The 21758-nt window shown below is 43.7% G+C and overlaps 1 protein-coding gene across 1 annotated transcript in view; it reads left to right on the forward strand.

The window, feature by feature from the left end:
• The window catches only part of LOC118378274 (vesicle-associated membrane protein-associated protein A-like), a 34714-nt gene continuing 12956 nt past the window's right edge, over positions 1-21758 (forward strand). Inside the window, exons 1-3 of the mRNA XM_052463014.1 lie at positions 1-172; positions 19046-19198; positions 19844-19947. Coding sequence (XP_052318974.1) covers positions 115-172; positions 19046-19198; positions 19844-19947 — 315 coding nt within the window. The 5' untranslated portion in view covers positions 1-114. The remainder of the gene's footprint in view (positions 173-19045; positions 19199-19843; positions 19948-21758) is intronic.

Raw genomic sequence — 21758 nt, forward strand, 5'->3', positions numbered from 1 at the left:
TAGAATCGCGCGTTCAAATATTTGCTCCCGTGGCGTGTGCACGTTCAGTCAGCGACTGACTCGTTCAATAGTATTTCCATCTGTCAGTTACTTCCTGACAACTGTAGCTAAAATATGTCAAAGTTAGAGCAGATCCTTGTTCTCGATCCTCCGTCTGACCTCAGATTTAAAGGTAAGTGGATTTAATACCGCTTAAACAAGCCATGGATTTCTCTCGGGGATGATTTCACACACCCTGGTGTGGTTAGTTTCTAATGTTAAATGGCCAAACCGCCATTTTGATTTTTTGGGGGGTGAAAAAGGAGACTTAGTTACCACAGCCGTAAAGTCCAAATTTGTCTATCGTAAAAGTTCATTTAAAAAAAACAACAAAAACAAAAATGTTCAGTTTGCTCTTAATTTTAAGGTTAGGCATACGGTTAGGATATGTGGTTAAGGTTATATTTTAAGAAGATACATTGGCGGTGTTTTATGACTGTGGTAACTAGTGGCGGTGGCGACGGGCCGCTGTGTGAATCACTGTAGTGACGTGGTCAACCGGTGTGGATCTTGGTTTTGCTTCTGATTTTTTAAATTAAAAACTTTATTATTATTTTTTTTTTACCAGTTCCCTGAGACAAAATATCCAGATAATGAATACCTAGGGTGTCTAACTAACGTTAGCGAGATGGAAACGAGTCCTGGCGGCATTGAAATGAGCTATTCTTAGTTAGTTATTTTAACCAAGAACTACCATCCAAGGACAGAGGATAGCGTTAGTAAATGTGTCCTGCCTGTCAAACAGTCATTAACTAGCCAAGTTAACGTTAGCTGATATAGTTATATTATAGTTATATTAACTATTCGTCAAAAAAGTTGGTAAAAAAAAAAGCTGGCTACGTTTTCAGGCTCTCCTGTAACGTTAGCTGTTCTGCATATAATTAGTTATTAAAATACTAGGAACTCTGGATAGACCTGATAAACCTGATATACAGCTAACTAAAATATCATTTTCTTTTTTCAGAAAACATTATTGTGAAATGATTAACTAACACAATGTTAACTATTGTGAAATAGCGTTAACTGGATTATTACAAATCGAAAAGCCTCAACAGTTTGCTTTTTTTGGGGGGGGCTTATTGTATTTCACCCCCCCCCCCAAAAAAAATATATAAATGTAATGTCTTTACTATTATAATTTGTTATTAAATCATGGGGTTAATCGCTTCCTCTTTCTCCCCTCGGACTACAACTTTCTGGCCAATGTTCGCTACCTAGCAACCGGGCTCGAGACTAACCTTTTTTTATTTATCATTTACCATCCTAGAATCGTCCACTAGTGTAATTTTTAAAACCTTCCCAAACTGAAGATGTACCATCCATTTATTAAAATACACTTTACAAAAATATAAACGCAACATACAAAAATTTCCAAAGATTTTACTGAGTTGCATACAGTTCATATAAGGAAAAGAGTCATTTGGAATAGGGTTTGGCTGTGGTCTATGGATTTCACATGACAGGGAATACAGTTACCGTTTTTTTTTGTTTTTAAGGTAGGGGCGTGCATCAGAAAACCAGTCAGTATCTGATGTGACCACCATTTGCCTCATGCAGTGCAACATCTTCACATGCAGTTGATTGTGGCCTGCAGAGAGTTGTTCAAATCATCTTCAATGGCAGTGTGACATTGCTGGATATTGGCAAGCACTGGAACACGCTGTCCATCCAGAGCATCCCAAACATGCTCAATGGGACCAGTGTGAAAAATGTATGCACTCACAGACTACTGTAAGTCCCTCTGCATAAGAGCGCCTGCTAAATGACTAAAATGTAAGTGTCTGGTGAGTATGCAGGTCCTGAAAGAACTGGGACATTTTTGTCTTCCAGGAATTGTGTACAGATCCTTGCAACATGTGGCCGTGCATTATCATGCAGAAACGTGAGGTGAGGGCGACGGATGAATGGCGTGGTTACATGTGGTCCTCGGTTGGGAGACCGATTGGCCATGCTGCCAAATTCTCTAAAACGACATTGAAGGTGGCTTATGGTAGAGAAATTAACATTCAATTCTTTAGCAACAGCTCTGGTGGACATTCCTGCAGTCAGCATGCCAATTGCACGTTCCCTCAACTTGAGACATCTGTGGCATTGTGACAACTGCACATTTTAGTGACCTTTTATTGCCCCCAGCATAAGGTGCACCTGTGTAATAATCATACTGTTTAATCATATTGATATGTCACACCTGTCAGGTGGATGGATTATCTTGGCAAAGGAGAAATGCTCACTAAACAGGGATGTAAAACAAATTTGTGCACACAATTTCAGAGAAATAAGCTTTTTGTGCATACAGAACATTTCTGGGATATTTTATTTCAGCTCATGAAACATGGGACCAACACTTTACATGTTGCATTGATATTGTTGTTCTGTATGTGTGTGTGTGTGTGTGTGTGTGTGTGTGTGTGTGTGTGTGTATATAATGAGAAATGCCATGGTGGCTGTGGTGCAATTTTAAAGGTAGCCCAAAAACCTGCAACGCATGGCCAATACATTTTCACCAGCAACATCAGTATTTTATAAAAGTAACCCAATTGGTTGGAAATCCATGGACATGCTGTATATGCTATAGGTTTAGGTAGTAAAGAGTTGTCATGACGATGGGGCTAGAATGCACCTGCTTCAAGTTCGTTGGCCATCTTGGCTATCTCGCTACACAGCTATGTTTTGGGGGGAAATTGACTGGCTTGCTAACATTTACATTTACATTTAAGTCATTTAGCAGACGCTCTTATCCAGAGTGACTTACAAATTGGTGCATTCACCTTATGACATCCAGTGGAACAGTCACTTTACAATAGTGCATCTAAATCTTTTAGGGGGGAGTGAGAAGGATTACTTATCCTATCCTAGGTATTCCTTAAAGCGGTGGGGTTTCAGGTGTCTCCGGAAGGTGGTGATTGACTCCGCTGTCCTGGCGTCGTGAGGGAGTTTGTTCCTAACCAAAGATAAATGATTGAATGGAAACAGTTAGTTAGTTAGTTGGAATTCCAGAGTCCACGATTATCTCACCGACTGTTGTGCAATACTCTCGAGTACTGTGCGCGGAGGACACTCCTTTATGACCTACTTAGTTAAATAGCTATTCCTTGGGGAGGAAGTTAGTCACTGCTGAGCTAAAAATGTTTCTTGTCAGGCAGGGCTGGGCGTTCCACCTGGCTACATAATTGTGTTTAGAAGTGAAACTGAATCAAGACGTGTCAACTGCTGAAATGCATTGATTGTCTTTACATTAGTTGTTGGTGCTAGCTGGCTAGCTGGCTAGCTGGCTAGCTAAAGGAGTGACTACTTGCTCTTTGGCTCCAATGCTGGTGATGTTGACAGTGTCACATCACGGTTGGTTGACAGAAGTTTCCAATGTCTACCCCCATGTCAGGTGCAGACATTTTTTAATTTTTTTTTAGATGTTCAGATGGGATCGACGTTCTGAAAACAACATTCAGTCGCAGAAAGATAAATGGTGTTGCCAAATTAAACTCTTGTTGGTGGCCAACACATCAACAGCTGTATTAGGGGACCTGTCACAGGCACAGCTATGTAATTGTAGAGGAAATATTTGGTACATTTCATTAAAGTGGACACCTCGCTCTTTGTTATCAACCCTCAAAATAGTATCTATCTATGGGTTGTAAAGACTGATGGCTGAAGAGAGGATAGCCTGGTCGCTACATGGATGGATGAGGATAGCCCGGTCGGGACATGGATGGATGGATGAGGATAGCCCGGTCGGGACATGGATGGATGGATGAGGATAGCCCGGTCGGGACATGGATGGATGGATGAGGATAGCCCGGTCGGGACATGGATGGATGGATGAGGATAGCCCGGTCGGGACATGGATGGATGAGGATAGCCCGGTCGGGACACGGAAGGCTGATGGATGAGGATAGCCCGGTCGGGACATGGAAGGCTGATGGATGAGGATAGCCCGGTCGGGACATGGAAGGCTGATGGATGAGGAGAGGATGAGACTATGTGCCTCCCTAAAAGGTCTAAATAAACATTTTTACAAGCAACGGAAAACCTTCCTGTTGGGATCCTCTAATGTATTGAGCTGTTGTAGAGTTGCGTGGCTTGCAGTAATTAGTGATTTGAAGGTGCTGAATAGACGTTTCTGTTTTTCAGTTTTTTTTTTTACATGTTTATTCAGATTTTTTTTATTTTTCTTATTTTTCTAAGTACATACCGGCCTTAACTGGAGCAAAGAAAGATGGTTGGTCAGCACAACTCCATATTTGGTGTGTAACAAACTTATTTTGACATGAACTAAAAACAAAAATCCATATTGTGATAAGTTAGGAGACATTCTTTTGTGGAGTTGCACAATTACTCTCCATTATCTTCGTTTTGTTGTTTTTAAAAACATATCAAAGAAATTGCCACACACTAATTATCATTTTAATCTGTGTAGAGTGCTGACATATACTCCTCGTAATGCATAGATACTGGGACAAGGCTGGCCCTGCCCTGCCTGTGGTCCAGGGCCTTAGTACACCTTCCTGTACAACATTCATGGAGAAGAAAGGAGTACTAAGGCCCTGGACCAGAGCTAGTAGCCATGCCCTGCCTCTGGTCCAGAGCCTTAGTACGCCTTCCTGTACAACATTAATGTAGAAGGAGTACTAAGGCCCTGGACCAGAGCTAGTAGCCATGCCCCTGGCTGATAGTCTTTTAGAAAATATTCACAGCCCTTGCCTTTTTCATATTTGGTTGTGTTACAGCCTGAACTCAAAATGTATTAAATTGTGATTTGTTTGGACACACAATTACGACATCATGTCAAAGTGGAATTATCTTTTTAGATATGTATTTGTTTGTTTTACCTTTATTTAACCAGGCAAGTCAGTTAAGAACAAATTCTTATTTTCAATGACGGCCTAGGAACAGTGGGTTAACTGCCTGTTCAGGGGCAGAACGACAGATTTGTACCTTGTCAGCTCGGGGGTTTTGAACTTGAAACCTTCCTGTTACCAGTCCAACGCTCTAACCACTAGGCTACCCTGCCGCCCGTGTATACAAATGAATTAAAAATAAAAGCTGAGATGTCTTCAGTCAAGTATTCAACCCCCTTTTTTTTTATGGCCTACATAAGTTCAGGAGTAAAAATGTGGGTGACAGAAGTTGCATGGACTCACTTTGTCTTAGTGATCGTTGAACGACTGCCTCATATGTGTCGCATAAAATATGCAGAGCAGTGAATTTCAAATACAGATTCGACCACAGACCAGGGAAGTTTTCCAATTCCTCGCTAATAAGGGGTAGGAAAAAATGAGCAGACATTGAATATCCCGTTTGAGCGTGAAGTTACTAGTTGGATGGTGTATCAATACACCCAGTCACTACAAAGACACAGGCGTCTTTCCTAACTTATCTGCCGGAGAGGAAGGACGAACTGCTCAGGGATTTCGCCATGAGGCCAAAGGTGACTTTAAAACAGTTTCTCAGTTTAATGGCTGTGTTAGGAGACAAATTGATGGATCAACAACATTGTAATTTTTTATAAAATACAAATGAAAACAAAAGTAGCTTGCACCAAAACAATGTAACCGTCTCTGTAAATTCCTCAATACCGGATGAAAAACATAATGCAAATACATTGTGTGTGTAACTAGACTGGTCGCTTCAATACCATAGTGTGTGTGTGTGTGTGCTGCCGCAAACTGGGATTTGAATGATCAACATTACCAAAAGTAAACTCCGCCAAAAAAAAGAAACGTCCTCTCTCAGCAATGTGTATGTGTAAATATTTGTATGAACATAAGATTCAACAACTGAGACATAAACTGAACAAGTTCCACAGACATGTGACTAACAGAAATGGAATAATGTGTCCCTGAACAAAGGGGGGGTCAAAATCAAAAGTAACAGTCAGTATCTGGTGTGGCCACCAGCTGCATTAAGTACTGCAGTGCATCTCCTCCTCATGGACTGCACCAGATTTGCCAGTTCTTGCTGTGAGATGTTACCCCACTCTTCCACTAAGGCACCTGCAAGTTCCCAGACATTTCTGGGGGGAATGGCCCTAGCCCTCACCCTCTGATCCAACAGGTCCCAGACGTGCTCAATGGGATTGACATCCGAGCTCTTCGCTGGCCATGGCAGAACACTGACATTTTAGTCTTGTAGGAAATCCCCCACAGAACGAGCAGTATGGCTGGTGGCATTGTCATGCTTGAGGGTCATGTCAGGATGAGCCTGCAGGAAGGGTACCACATGAGGGAGGAGGATGTCTTCACTGTAACGCACAGTGTTGAGATTGCCTGCAATGACAACAAGCTCAGTCCGATGATGCTGTGACACAACACCCCAGACCATGACGAACCCTCCACCTCCAAATCGATCCCGCTCCAGAGTACAGGCCTCTGTGTAACGCTCATTCCTTCAACGACAAACGCAAAACCAACCATCACCCCTGGTGAGACAAAACCGCGACTCATCAATGAAGAGCACTTTTTGCCAGTCCTGTCTGGTCCAGCGATGGTGGGTTTGTGCCCATAGGTGACGTTGTTGCCGGTGATGTCTGGTGAGGACCTGCCTTACAACAGGCCTACAAGCCCTCAGTCCAGCCTCTCTCAGCCTATTGAGGACAGTCTGAGCACTGATGGAGGGATTGTGCGTTCCTGGTGTATCTCGGGCAGTTGTTGTTGCCATCCTGTACCTGTCCCGCAGGTGTGATGTTCGGATGTACCGATCCTGTGCAGATGCTACACGTGGTCTGCCACTGAGAGGACGATCAGCTGTCCACCCTGTCTCCCTGTAGCGCTGTCTTAGGTGTCTCACAGTATGTACATTACATTTTATAGCCCTGGCCACATCTGCAGTCCTCATGCCTCCTTTCAGCATGCCTAAGGCATGTTCACACAGGGACCATGGGCATCTTTCTTTTAGTGTTTTTCAGAGTCAGTAGAAAGGCCTCTTTAGTGTCCTAAGTTTTCTTAACTGTGATCTTAATTGCCTACCGTCTAAGTTTAGTGTCTTAACGATCGTTCCACAGGTGCATGTTCATTAATTGTTTATGGTTCATTGAACAAGCATTGGGAAACAGTGTTGAAACCCTTTACAATGAAGATCTGTGAAGTTATTTGGATTTTTACGAATTATCTTTGAAAGACAGGGTCCTGAAAAAGGGACGTTTCTTTTTTTGTTGATTTTTGTGGACACCTGCTCGTCAAACATCTCATTCCAAAATCAAGGGCATTAATATGGAGTTTGTCCCCTCTCCTTTGCTGCTATAAGAGCCTCCACTCTTCTGCGAAGGCTTTCCACTAGATGCAGGGACTTGCTTCCATTCAGCCACTAGCAGTAGTGAGGTCTGGCACTGATGTTGGGCGATTAGACCTGGTTCGCAGTCGGCGTTCCAATTCATCCCAAAGGTGTTCGATGGGGTTGAGGTCAGGTCTTTGTTCAGACCAGTCAAGTTCTTCCACAACGATCTTGACCAACCATGTCTGTATGGACCTCACTTTGTGCACGGGTGCATTGTCATGCTGAAACAGGAAAGGGCCTTCCCCAAACTGTTGTCACAAAGTTGGAAGCACAGATTCGTCTAGAATGTCATTGTATGCTGTAGCATAAAGATTTCCCTTCACTGGATCTAAGGTGCCTGGAAAAAATGGAAAAACAGCCCCAGACCGTTATTCCTACTCTATCGAACTTCAGTTGGCACTATGCATTGGGGCAAGTAGCAGTTCCCTCGTATCCTCCAATCCCAAGTGTGATTCAGCCCTCCTGAGAACGCATTTCCACTGCTCCGGAGTCCAATGGCGGCGAGCTTTACACCCCTCCAGCCGACGCCTGGCATTGCTCATGGTGATCTTAGGCTTGTGTGTGTTGCTCTGCCATGGAAACACCATTTCATGAAGCTCCAGACAAACAGTTCTTGTGCTGGTGTTGCTTCCAGAGGCAGTTTGGAACTCGGTAGTGAGTGTTGCAACCGAAGACAGACGACTTTAACGTGCTTCAGCACTCAGCGGTCCCTTTCTGTGAGCTTGTGTGGCCTACCACTTCGCGTCTGAGCCGTTGTTGCTCCTAGACGTTTCCACTTCACAATAACAGCACTGACAGTTAACCAGGACAGATCTAGAAGGACAGACATGTTGACTAACTAACTTGTTGGAAAGGTAGCATCCTAGAACGGTGCCACATTGAAAGTCACTGAACTCTTCAGTAAGGCCATTCTACTGCCAATATTTGTCTATGGAGATTGCGTGGCTGTGTGCACCTTTCAGCAACAGGTGTGGCTGAAATAGCTGAATCCACTCATTTGAACGAGTGTCCGCATACTTTTGTATATATATATATATATATATATGTCTTTTTTTTTACTTTGGTGACATGAATGTAACTGAATGCTGTATGTTGACAGAATTTTCACCAAGCCTCTTTTCTAAAGTGAACCTGGAAATGTTAATGGAGAATGGCCCCTACACCTCCTGACACTGACACTATAGCTGTGTGGGGCAGAATCCCTTTTGCCTGAAAGCTGTATAGGTTAACACGCTGTAGGAGGCTCGTGGCCCTTACCGCTCCTCTCTCTGTCCTCGGAGAGCCTTTTTAAAAAAAACATTTGATTAAAATTCTTATTCCATCTCGGTGCTTTGGAAGCACGTCTGACACACGGAATCACAAACTTGTTTAAAAAAAAAAATTAAAAAAAATGTTTGCCTATGGGGATGTTAACCGTTTTTAAATCTGATTTTGTGTTGCACGTAAATGCGATTTAGACGCATGCTTACGGTGTGATGATGATTATAGTGATTCACTTTTCACAAGACGATAAGTGGCACTTGTCACTTTGGCTCGGAAGGGACAACAGCGGGTGAACTCGTGATGTTCAGGGTGCCTAAAGGCCTTTTAACTTTCCTTGCTGACTTACAGTTGGACACTTTGTTTGTGATCATCTGCAAACTAGTTGTGGCATGGTATAGCATGATGCCAACATTTTTAGAGTAATGTAGTACAGTTTTATGACACTACTGACCTTTTTACAGCCCTGCTGATCTACAGAACCTTCTGGCTCCTGTTTTTATAAATTCAGTTGAATTGAAGCAACAGCCACTGGTATCTTTATTTTATATGACCCGGTCTAATAATATCCAGTTTCATATCAGCTACAGGGTTCTGATGTATGTTACCCCAAGTGCATTTCCTCAGCTTGTCTCGGAGCGGAACATGTAATCATGGGTTGAATCACTTTCACGGTGCCCTAGCTGCGTCTCGCGCCGTGCGATCACGTAGCCCTAGCTGCGTCTCGCGCCGTGCGATCACGTAGCCCTAGCTGCGTCTCGCGCCGTGCGATCACGTAGCCCTAGCTGCGTCTCGCGCCGTGCGATCACGTAGCCCTAGCTGCGTCTCGCGCCGTGCGATCACGTAGCCCTAGCTGCGTCTCGCGCCGTGCGATCACGTAGCCCTAGCTGCGTCTCGCGCCGTGCGATCACGTAGCCCTAGCTGCGTCTCGCGCCGTGCGATCACGTAGCCCTAGCTGCGTCTCGCGCCGTGCGATCACGTAGCCCTAGCTGCGTCTCGCGCCGTGCGATCACGTAGCCCCTAGCTGCGTCTCGCGCCGTGCGATCACGTAGCCTAGCTGCGTCTCGCGCCGTGCGATCACGTAGCCCTAGCTGCGTCTCGCGCCGTGCGATCACGTAGCCCTAGCTGCGTCTCGCGCCGTGCGATCACGTAGCCCTAGCTGCGTCTCGCGCCGTGCGATCACGTAGCCCTAGCTGCGTCTCGCGCCGTGCGATCACGTAGCCCTAGCTGCGTCTCGCGCCGTGCGATCACGTAGCCCTAGCTGCGTCTCGCGCCGTGCGATCACGTAGCCCTAGCTGCGTCTCGCGCCGTGCGATCACGTAGCCCTAGCTGCGTCTCGCGCCGTGCGATCACGTAGCCCTAGCTGCGTCTCGCGCCGTGCGATCACGTAGCCCTAGCTGCGTCTCGCGCCGTGCGATCACGTAGCCCTAGCTGCGTCTCGCGCCGTGCGATCACGTAGCCCTAGCTGCGTCTGATCTAGCAGATCATAATCTGATCAAAGCTAATCACTATCAAAGCGTTATCCCAGGGTGTTTTTGGACATTTGGACATAAAGGACTGTAAACATCCCCAGAAGCTCAGTGATTCATCCAACTCATAAATACAGAGGCATATATGAACGTATCCCAATGTAATCAAGGTTTTGAAATTATTCATTTAAAATGTGAAAATCTAGTATAGTTATATGCCCCCATCAACATCAATGGGGCTGTAGTGGAGCAGGTTGAGAGCTTCAAGTTCCTCGGTGTCCACGTTACTGAAGATTTGTCCAAACTAGTGGTCGACCGATTTAGATTTTTCAACACCGATACCGATTTTATTGGAGGACCAAAAAAAGCTGATTCTGATTGTGACATTTTTTTCGTGTTTGTTTGTTTTATTTATTTGTAATAATTACAACAATACTGATTGGACACTTTTAACTTAATATAATACATAAATAAAATCAATTTAGTCTCAAATAAATAATGAAACATGCTCAATTTGGTTTAAAAAAACTAAATTACATTAAATAAAAAAATGTAAAAACTGTGTTGGAGAAGAAAGTAAAAGTGCAATATGTGCCATGTAAGAAAAGCTAACTTTTTTTAATTTCAGAATTTATGAAAGCTCGTTCTTCAATTGTTGTAGTTGTTGTTATTATAGGAATTATGAGGTGTCGACTATTTCTCTCTGTACCATTTGTAGTTCATATACCTTTGACTATTGGCTGTTCTAATAGACACTATAGTATTGCCAGCCTAATCTCAGGAGTTGATAGGCTTGAGGTCATAAACAGCGCTGTGCAACCGGCATTGGGAGGAGCTGCTGGCAAACGGAGTAAAGTTTGAATTAATGCTTACGAGGCTGCTGCTGCCTACCACCGCTCAGTCAGACTGCTCTATCAAATCATATACTTAATTATAATATAATAAACACATTGGTCATTAATATGGTCAAATCTGGAAAACTATAATTTCGAAAACAAAATGTTTATTTCAGTGAAATACGGATCTGTTCCTTATTTTATCTAACGGCATCCATAAGTCTAAATATTGCTGTTACATTGCACAACCTTCAATGTTATGTCATAATTATGAACAATTCAGGCAAATTAGTCCTGGATCTGCGTGCAATGAATGCTAGAGAAGTGACACAAATTCCCGAGTTAATATTCCCTGCTAACATGAATTTCTTAACTAAGTATGCACGTTTAAAAATATATATATACTTCTGTGTATTGATTTTAAGAAAGGCGTTGATGATTATGTTTATTTAGGTTTATTCGTGCAACCAATGCGCTTTTGTTAAATCATCACCCGTCTGGCGAAGTAGGCTGTGATTCGATGATAAATTAACAGGCACCGCATTGATTATATGCAACGCAGGACAAGCTAGTTAACCTAATAATATCATCAACCATGTGTAGTTAACTAGTGATCATGTCAGGTAGCTAGCAACTTACCTTGGCCCGCGTAAGAGGTGGTAAGCCTGCCACGCAATTTCTTTGTGGAATGCAATGTAATCGACCGTAATCGGCATCCAAAAATGTGATTACCGATTTAAAAAAAAAAAAAAAAAAAATTTATGAAAAACTTGAAATCGTCCCTAATTAATCAGTCAACCTCTAGTCCAAACACACCAACACAGTTGTGAAGAGGATCTTTTCAGCCTCCTTGAGTTATCGTTAACTCCTCTTCCCCCTCAGGAGGCTGAAAAGATCCTCAAGATGTTCTAACTAGGTACCCAGGAACATTCAATGTAATTTTGGTGTAGATTTGGTCTTGTGTTTCAGGTTATTGTCCTGCTGAAAGCTGAATTTGTCTCCCAGTGTCTGTTGGATAGCAGACTGAACCAGGTTTTCCTCTAGGATTTTGCCTGTACTTAACTCTCTTCTGTTTTATTTGGCATAAAAACCTCTAGTCCTTGCCGATGACAAACATACCCATAACATGATGCAGTCACCATCATGCTTGAAAATATGAAGAAATGGTACTCGGTGATGTTGGATTTGCCTCAAACACAACGCTTTGAATTCAGGACAAAAAGTGAATAAAAAAAAATGCAGTATTAGACAATTCCACAAATACAATTTTAAGAAGGCACACCTGTTAAAATGCATTCCTGTTGACTACCTCATGAAGCTGGTTGAGAGAATGCCCAAGAGTGTCATCAAGGTGGCTACTTTGAAGAATCTAACATCTATTTCGATTTTTTTGGTTACAACATGATTCCATATGTGTTTTTTCATAGTTTTGATGTCTTCACTGTTATTCTACAATGTAGAAAATAGTAAAAATAAAGAACCCCTGGAATGATTAGGTGTCAACTTTTGACTGGTACTGTGTGTGTGTGTGTGTGTGTGGAATTTTGTTAGACATTTTCTAAAACTTAATTTTTATTTTATTTTTTTACTTAAATGTCTTGATCCCTTGGTCTGGAGCAGTGTTCTTTTCAAGCCAGGTCACAGCATAAACCTACCATAACACCTCTCAGCAACAACAACGTCCGCTCATCTCCTAATGGGCTAACGAGCTACTAATTGGTGTGATTGAGTTTTGGTTGACTTTGATGACCTTGCCTCCAGCTGTTTTGGCGACCATGACAGAAAATAACTGTAGCCATCAAATCTGGACCATGTTAAGACTATGCTGACTGTAATTAAGGTCCTAATTTAAGACCAGCAGACCAGTTGTCACAAGATGGAGAGCAGCTGTAGGCTAAGCTTCCCATATGGCACCCTATTCCCTGTATAGTGCACTACTTTAGACCAGAGCCCTATGGCACCCTATTCCCTATGTAGTGCACTACTTTAGACCAGAGCCCTATGGAACCCTATTCCCTGTATAGTGCACTACTTTAGACCAGAGCCCCGTGGAACCCTATTCCCTATATAGTGCACTACTTTAGACCAGAGCCCTATTCTCTATATAGTGCACTACTATAGACCAGAACCCTATTCCCTATATAGTGCACTACTATAGACCAGAGCCCTATTCCCTATATAGTACACTGCTATAGACCAGGCCCCTATTCCCTATGTAGTGCACTACTTTAGGGCAGGACCCTATTCCCTATGTAGTGCACTACTTTAGACCAGGACCCTATTCCCTATGTAGTGCACTACTTTAGACCAGGACCCTATTCCCTATGTAGTGCACTACTTTAGACCAGGACCCTATTCCCTATGTAGTGCACTACTTTAGACCAGGACCCTATTCCCTATGTAGTGCACTACTTTAGAGCAGGACCCTATTCCCTATGTAGTGCACTACTTTAGACCAGGACCCTATTCCCTATGTAGTGCACTACTTTAGAGCAGGACCCATAGGGAACAGGAAGCCATATGGGAACGTTGGCTAATAATAAATAATAATAATATCTCCTTGGCTTTAACCTGAGTCAGTCAACCGATCTGATGTCACAAAGGCTGCGTTTTTACACAGTTATTGGCAAAAGATCTGATCTGATTGGTCAAAAGACACACGGGTGGTAAAATATCAGAATTGGGCTGCCTGTGTAAACATAGACCTTCCGTCTCCCAATATGGAGGACATGGGATCCTGATCCAAATGACATTAGCTGAGCTGAGGAAAGCTTCATTGATTTGGCTTGTAGCCTTGGACAACGTTATGTATGAGAATGGTGTGGACAACGTTATGTATGAGAATGGTGTGTTTATAGTCAGTTGTTGTTGGTAAATGTACATGTTCAGATTTGGTCATGGATGGCCTAGACAACAGTCTAGATCCCAGGCCCGTTGTCAGCCCGTTGTCGGCCCGTTGACTTATGTAGTAACTCAATATGGAGTTGAAGTTCACAGGGAGTTTTATAGCCCCTCAAAAGGCTTAAACCATTAGCCCAGGATTTTTTTGTTCAGGTTAATTCAAAGCTAATTAAGGCTAAATGAGCTGTTTAGTTTCGTGATATTTATTATCCACAAGAGAGAGGGTGTGTGTGTGTGTGTGTCTGTGCATTCATAAAGTATCCAGACCCCATGACTTTTTCCAGCCTTATTCATAAAAATTCATTAAAATGTACCGTCTTTTTCTCCTCAATTCCGTGATTATGGTCTTGTCTCATCGCTGCAACTCCCCAACAGGCTTCGGGAGGTGAAGGTCGAGTCATTCGGCGTCCGAAACATGTTTCCCCAAACCGCGCTTCTTAACACCTGCCAGCTTAACCCGGAAGCCAGCCGCACCAATGTGTCGGAGGAAACACCGTTCATTTGACGACCGAAGTCAGCCTGCAGGCGCCCGACCCGCTACAAGGAGTCGCGCGATGAGGCAAGTAAACACCCCCCAACCCGGACGACGCTGGGCCAATTGTGCGGCCGCTGCCCTTCCGGACACAGCCGGTAATGACACAGCCTGAGATCGAACCCCAGTCTGTAGTGATGCTTAGACTGCTGCACCACTCGGGAGGATGTTACTTTTTTCCCCTCATTGTAGAATATATGTAATCCAATCTACACACAATACCCCACAATGACAACCTTTTTTAATTTTATTTTTATTTTATTCAATTGATTGGACATGATTTGGAAAGGTACACACCTGTCTATATAAGGTCCCACAGTTTACAGTGCATGTCAGAGAAAAAAACCAAGCCATGAGGTCGAAGGACTTGTCCATAGAGCTCCGAGACTGGATTGTGTTGAGGCACAGATCTGGGGAAAGGTACCGAAATATTTCTGGAGCATTGAAGGTCTCCAAGAACACAGTGGACTCTGTTTTTAAATAGAAGAAGTTTGGAACCATCAAGATTCTTCCTAGAGCTGGCCACCCGACCAAACTGAACAATCGGGGGATAAGGGCCTTGGTCAGGGAGGTGACCAAGAACCTGATGGTCATTCTGACAGAGCTCCAGAGTTCCTCTCTGGAGATGGGAGAACCTTCCAGAAGGACAACCATCTCTACAGCACTTCACCAATCAGGCCTTTATGGGGGAATGGCCAGACGGAAGCCACTCCTCAGTAAAAAGGCACATGACAGCCCGCTTGGAGTTTGCCAAAAGGCACCTAAAGGACTCTGACCATGAGAAACAAGATTCTCTGGTCTGACGAAATCAAGATTGAACTCTTTGGCCTGAATGCCAAGCGTCATGTCTGGAGGAAACCTGACACCATCCCTACGGTGAAGCATGGTGGTGGCAGCATCATGCTGTGGGGATGTTTTTCAGTGACAGGGACTGGGAGACTAGTCAGGATCGAAGGGAAAGATGAACAGAGCAAAGTACAGAGAGAGATCCTTGACGCGAACCTGCTCATCCATGACCCAATCATCACACAGCATAGGAGTCATTCATGATTTGATTAATTAGCTTAAAGTAAACCATAAATAAACAATTTCGGGAAATTGCATTCATCAATGAATTAGACTATTTAAAGGCTTACACACACACATACACACACACACAAAATACACTCACAAAATACCATTACAACACTGCGCTTATAATTTATTTTGTGATGACATTGTTCCAAACGTTCCACACCTTTACCTCATGATCTCCAGTATATTCCACTACTAGTCACATGTTATTCCACACCTTTACCTCATGATCTCCAGTATATTCCACTACTAGTCACATGTTATTCCACACCTTTACCTCATGATCTCCTGTATATTCCACTACTAGTCACATGTTATTCCACACCTTTACCTCATGATCTCCAGTATATTCCACTACTAGTCACATGTTATTCCACACCTTTACCTCATGATCTCCAGTATATTCCACTACTAGTCACATGTGTTATTCCACACCTTTACCTCATGATCTCCAGTATATTCCACTACTAGTCACATGTGTTATTCCACACCTTTACCTCATGATCTCCAGTATATTCCACTACTAGTCACATGTATTATTCCACACCTTTACCTCATGATCTCCAGTATATTCCACTACTAGTCATGTGTTATTCCACACCTTTACCTCATGATCTCCAGTATATTCCACTACTAGTCACATGTATTATTCCACACCTTTACCTCTTGATCTCCAGTATATTCCACTACTAGTCACATGTATTATTCCACACCTTTACCTCATGATCTCCAGTATATTCCACTACTAGTCACATGTATTATTCCACACCTTTACCTCATGATCTCCAGTATATTCCACTACTAGTCACATGTTATTCCACACCTTTACCTCATGATCTCCAGTATATTCCACTACTAGTCACATGTTATTCCACACCTTTACCTCATGATCTCCAGTATATTCCACTACTAGTCACATGTTATTCCACACATTTACCTCTTGATCTCCAGTATATTCCACTACTAGTCACATGTTATTCCACACCTTTACCTCATGATCTCCTGTATATTCCACTACTAGTCACATGTGTTATTCCACACCTTTACCTCATGATCTCCAGTATATTCCACTACTAGTCACATGTATTATTCCACACCTTTACCTCATGATCTCCAGTATATTCCACTACTAGTCACATGTGTTATTCCACACCTTTACCTCATGATCTCCAGTATATTCCACTACTAGTCACGTGTTATTCCACACCTTTACCTCATGATCTCCAGTATATTCCACTACTAGTCACGTGTATTATTCCACACCTTTACCTCATGATCTCCAGTATATTCCACTACTAGTCACATGTGTTATTCCACACCTTTACCTCATGATCTCCAGTATATTCCACTACTAGTCACATGTGTTATTCCACACCTTTACCTCATGATCTCCAGTATATTCCACTACTAGTCACATTGGTATTCCACACCTTTACCTCATGATCTCCAGTATATTCCACTACTAGTCACATGTTATTCCACACCTTTACCTCATGATCTCCAGTATATTCCACTACTAGTCACATGTTATTCCACACCTTTACCTCATGATCTCCAGTATATTCCACTACTAGTCACATGTGTTATTCCACACCTTTACCTCATGATCTCCAGTATATTCCACTACTAGTCACATGTGTTATTCCACACCTTTACCTCATGATCTCCAGTATATTCCACTACTAGTCACATGTTATTCCACACCTTTACCTCATGATCTCCAGTATATTCCACTACTAGTCACATGTTATTCCACACCTTTACCTCATGATCTCCAGTATATTCCACTACTAGTCACATGTGTTATTCCACACCTTTACCTCATGATCTCCAGTATATTCCACTACTAGTCACATGTTATTCCACACCTTTACCTCATGATCTCCAGTATATTCCACTACTAGTCACATGTTATTCCACACCTTTACCTCATGATCTCCTGTATATTCCACTACTAGTCACACATGTTATTCCACACCTTTACCTCATGATCAACCAGTAGCCTAAAAAATTCCCTCCTTTTCAAGTTTATTTGCACACGTCCCCTGCATCCAATTTGCATTTATGGTGTTTGGAGTTTATAATCAGCAATTTATTGATGTGATTATGATATGCTATAGGTCACGTGCATGAGATGCATACAAGTGTTACGTAAAGAGATCAAGAGCTCAGGGCTGAGGGAATTTTTTTTTTTTTTTTTTTTTTTTTTTTTCTAAACCGATGAGGGATTTCGGTAATGGAACTTTTCGGTCAGAAAATGGCTATAATTGTATTTGTCGCTTCAGAAACACGGGACAAACACGGGACAGTGCGATAAACACGGGACAGTGGGATAAACACGGGACAGTGGGATAAACACGGGACAGTGGGATAAACACGGGACAGTGCGATAAACACGGGACAGTGCGATATAAACACGGGACAGTGCGATATAAACACGGGACAGTGGGATAAACACGGGACAGTGGGATAAACACGGGACAGTGGGATAAACACGGGACAGTGGGATAAACACGGGACAGTGCGATATAAACACGGGACAGTGGGATAAACACGGGACAGTGCGATAAACACGGGACAGTGGGATAAACACGGGACAGTGGGATAAACACGGGACAGTGCGGGATAAACACGGGACAGTGCGGGATAAACACGGGACAGTGCGGGATAAACACGGGACAGTGCGGGATAAACACGGGACAGTGCGATATAAACACGGGACAGTGCGATATAAACACGGGACAGTGCGATATAAACACGGGACAGTGCGATATAAACACGGGACAGTGCGATATAAACACGGGACAGTGCGATAAACACGGGACAGTGCGATAAACACTGGTGTTGGTCGCTGCAGCAGGGAGGAGAGAGACTACCGGTGCAGGCAGACAGACTGAGCCCGGCCCGGCACTATCAAGTCAACTGCGGTTGGACTCCCATCTAATCATGTCTTTTAAAAAACAAAAATCAAATTGAATCAAACCGTGAGTTTAAAGCATCAGACAAGCTAAGTGAATATAGTTGATTTGATTTAAAACGCATTAGGATTTGTCTGAAATATGGAAAAATACATGATTTTGTGATTTTTAATTTTCATTTCAACCAATCGATTGGTCGACCCAAGATTATTATTTAATTTGTTGTCGGGGACAGCCCTACTGTGCATTCAAATTGCCAAGGGGGCCCCCCCCCCCCAAGTGAAAATGTTTGGGGACCTCTGCTCTAAGGTATGCAACGACAGTAGAACTGCTGATGCACTACCCTGTTTCAAAAAGGGCACCTGGTGCATTCTACTGTTAAAGCTTTTTAAGAGGAAGTTGAAAGCCGGCCTGAGTAACTAAAATACCGTAGTTCCCACAGCTTTGTACCGCGGCTCTACACTACAGAGAATACATAACTGTAACAAATGACGCCGAACGAATTCCAATGTTTTTGAACCTAACCTTCTCTTGCTCTCTCTTGCTCTCTTGCTCTCTTGCTCTCTCTTGCTCTCTTGCTCTCTTGCTCTCTTGCTCTCTCGCTCTCTCGCTCTCTCTTGCTCTCTCTTGCTCTCTTGCTCTCTTGCTCTCTTGCTCTCTCTTGCTCTCTTGCTCTCTCTTGCTCTCTCTTGCTCTCTCTTGCTCTCTCTTGCTCTCTTGCTCTCTTGCTCTCTTTCGCTCTACCAGGTCCTTTTACAGATGTCATCACCACCAACCTGAAGCTGAAGAACCCGTCTGATAGAAGAGTATGTTTCAAAGTGAAGACCACAGCTCCTAGGAGATACTGTGTACGGCCCAACAGCGGCATCATAGATGCAGGCGCCACCGTCACCATCTCTGGTGAGTCAAACGTCCATGTCTGGAATGACATACTATAGGAATCATACTGTTAAATCATCCCATGTGCAATGAACTTGTACTGTAATGGACCGTTTTCCCGACACACACAGTCCATGGTGCCAAACTGCAAAAAAACACATTAATTTGTTGTTATGATGTGATGGAGGGTTCTGATGAATGTTCCTGAAGTACGAATCTTTAACGGTGTAATCTTTAACTGTGTGATCTTTAACTGTGTGATCTTTAACGGTGTGATCTTTAACGGTGTAATCTTTAACTGTGTGATCTTTAACTGTGTGATCTTTAACGGTGTGATCTTTAACGGTGTGATCTTTAACGGTGTGATCTTTAACGGTGTGATCTTTAACGGTGTGATCTTTAACGGTGTGATCTTTAACGGTGTGATCTTTAACGGTGTGATCTTTAACGGTGTGATCTTTAACTGTGTGATCTTTAACGGTGTGATCTTTAACGGTGTGATCTTTAACGGTGTGATCTTTAACTGTGTTCCGTGCTTTTTCAAACTGTATTCTGGCACTTTTCAAATGAAGTTATAGCATAATTCAAGCACTTGTTTTTAAAAAATGTTTTTGTTGTTGCTGAGATGCGTGTGTGTGTGACCTTTTTTTCTTCAATCTATTTCAGTAATGCTCCAGCCCTTTGACTACGACCCCAACGAGAAGAGTAAACACAAATTCATGGTCCAGAGTATCTTTGCTCCTCCTAATGAGTCTGAACTCGATGCTATGGTGAGTAATCTAGTTCTTACCTCTACAGCTGCTGTAGTGGTTTCTCCCTGTTCCTGGGTCCTGTGTGGCTCAGCTGGTAGGGCGTGGCTCAGCTGGTAGGGCGTGGCTCAGCTGGTAGGGCGTGGCTCAGCTGGTAGGGCGTGGTTCAGCTGGTAGGGCGTGGCTCAGCTGGTAGGGCGTGGCTCAGCTGGTAGGGCACCTCTCAGCTGGTAGGGCACCTCTCAGCTGGTAGGGCACCTCTCAGCTGGTAGGGCACCTCTCAGCTGGTAGGGCACCTCTCAGCTGGTTGGCCATGAAGCTGGCAAACACCAGGATTGTAGGATGCTAGTTCTCCAGGAGCAGGTTTGGAGAACCCTGTTCTAGAGGAACATACTGTAATGTTGTGCCACTTGTGCCCCAGTGTATGATCTATGACAGCGATCCTCAACTGGTGGGTTGTGAACCGACTGTGAGGTTTTGAATGCGTCGTGAGTCTGAGAAAAGAAAAAGTAATTTGGGAACAACACTTAGAGAATTTGTTAACAACATAGTTGGCAATAGAAGTTACTTATAAATGTATTTTATTTTCCTTTTAGATATAATGTTGCTTAACCACATGACATTAGATTTTGAGATATGAAGACCTTTTTATTATAAATGAAATGAAACCGTTCCAGTAAAATGTGCATATGGAAATCATAACCGGCACACAGATCAGTAGAAAGGTACTCCAAATGGAAAAGGTTGCCGACCACTGGTTAAGCCCACTGGTTAAGCCCACTGGTTAAGCCCACTGGTTAAGCCCACTGGTGAAGCCCACTGGTGAAGCCCACTGGTGAAGCCCACTGGTGAAGCCCACTGGTGAAGCCCACTGGTGAAGCCTACTGGTGAAGCCTACTGGTGAAGCCCACTGGTGAAGCCTACTGGTGAAGCCTACTGGTGAAGCCCACTGGTGAAGCCTACTGGTGAAGCCCACTGGTGAAGCCCACTGGTGAAGCCCACTGGTGAAGCCCACTGGTGAAGCCCACTGGTGAAGCCCACTGGTGAAGCCTACTGGTGAAGCCTACTGGTGAAGCCCACTGGTGAAGCCTACTGGTGAAGCCTACTGGTGAAGCCCACTGGTGAAGCCTACTGGTGAAGCCTACTGGTGAAGCCTACTGAAGGCGGCATCAGCTTCATTGGTGCCGGTGAGGACCTGCCTTACAACAGGCCTACAAGCCCTCAGTCCAGCCTCTCTCAGCCTATTGCAGACAGTCTGAGCACTGATGGAGGGATTGTGCGTTCCTGGTGTATCTCGGGCAGTTGTTGTTACCATCCTGTACCTGTCCCGCAGGTGTGATGTTCGAATGTACCGATCCTGTGCAGATGCTACACGTGGTTTGCCGCTGCAAGGACGATCAGCTGTCCGTCTTGTCTCCCTGTAGCGCTGTCTTAGGCGTCTCGCAGTATATAATTTATTGCCCTGGCCACATCTGCAGTCCTCATGCCTCCTTGCAGCATGCCTAAGGCACGTTCACGCAGATGAGCAGAGACCCTGGGCATCTTTCATTTTGTGTTTTTCAGAGTCGGTAGAAAGGCCTCTTTAGTGTCCTAAGTCTTCATAACTGTGACCTTAATTGCCTACCGTCTGTTAGTGTCTTAACGACCGTTCCACAGGTGCATGTTCATTAATTGTTTATGGAACAAGCATTGGGAAACCGTGTTTAAACCGTTTACGATGAAGATCTGTGAAGTTATTTGTATTTCTACTAATTATCTTTGAAAGACAGGGTCCTGAAAAAGGGACGTTTCCTTTTTTTACTGAGTTGAGTTGATTCCAGACCAGCTCAGTA

Source organism: Oncorhynchus keta, chromosome 15 (assembly GCF_023373465.1).
Source record: "Oncorhynchus keta strain PuntledgeMale-10-30-2019 chromosome 15, Oket_V2, whole genome shotgun sequence".
NCBI classification, from domain to species: domain Eukaryota; kingdom Metazoa; phylum Chordata; class Actinopteri; order Salmoniformes; family Salmonidae; genus Oncorhynchus; species Oncorhynchus keta.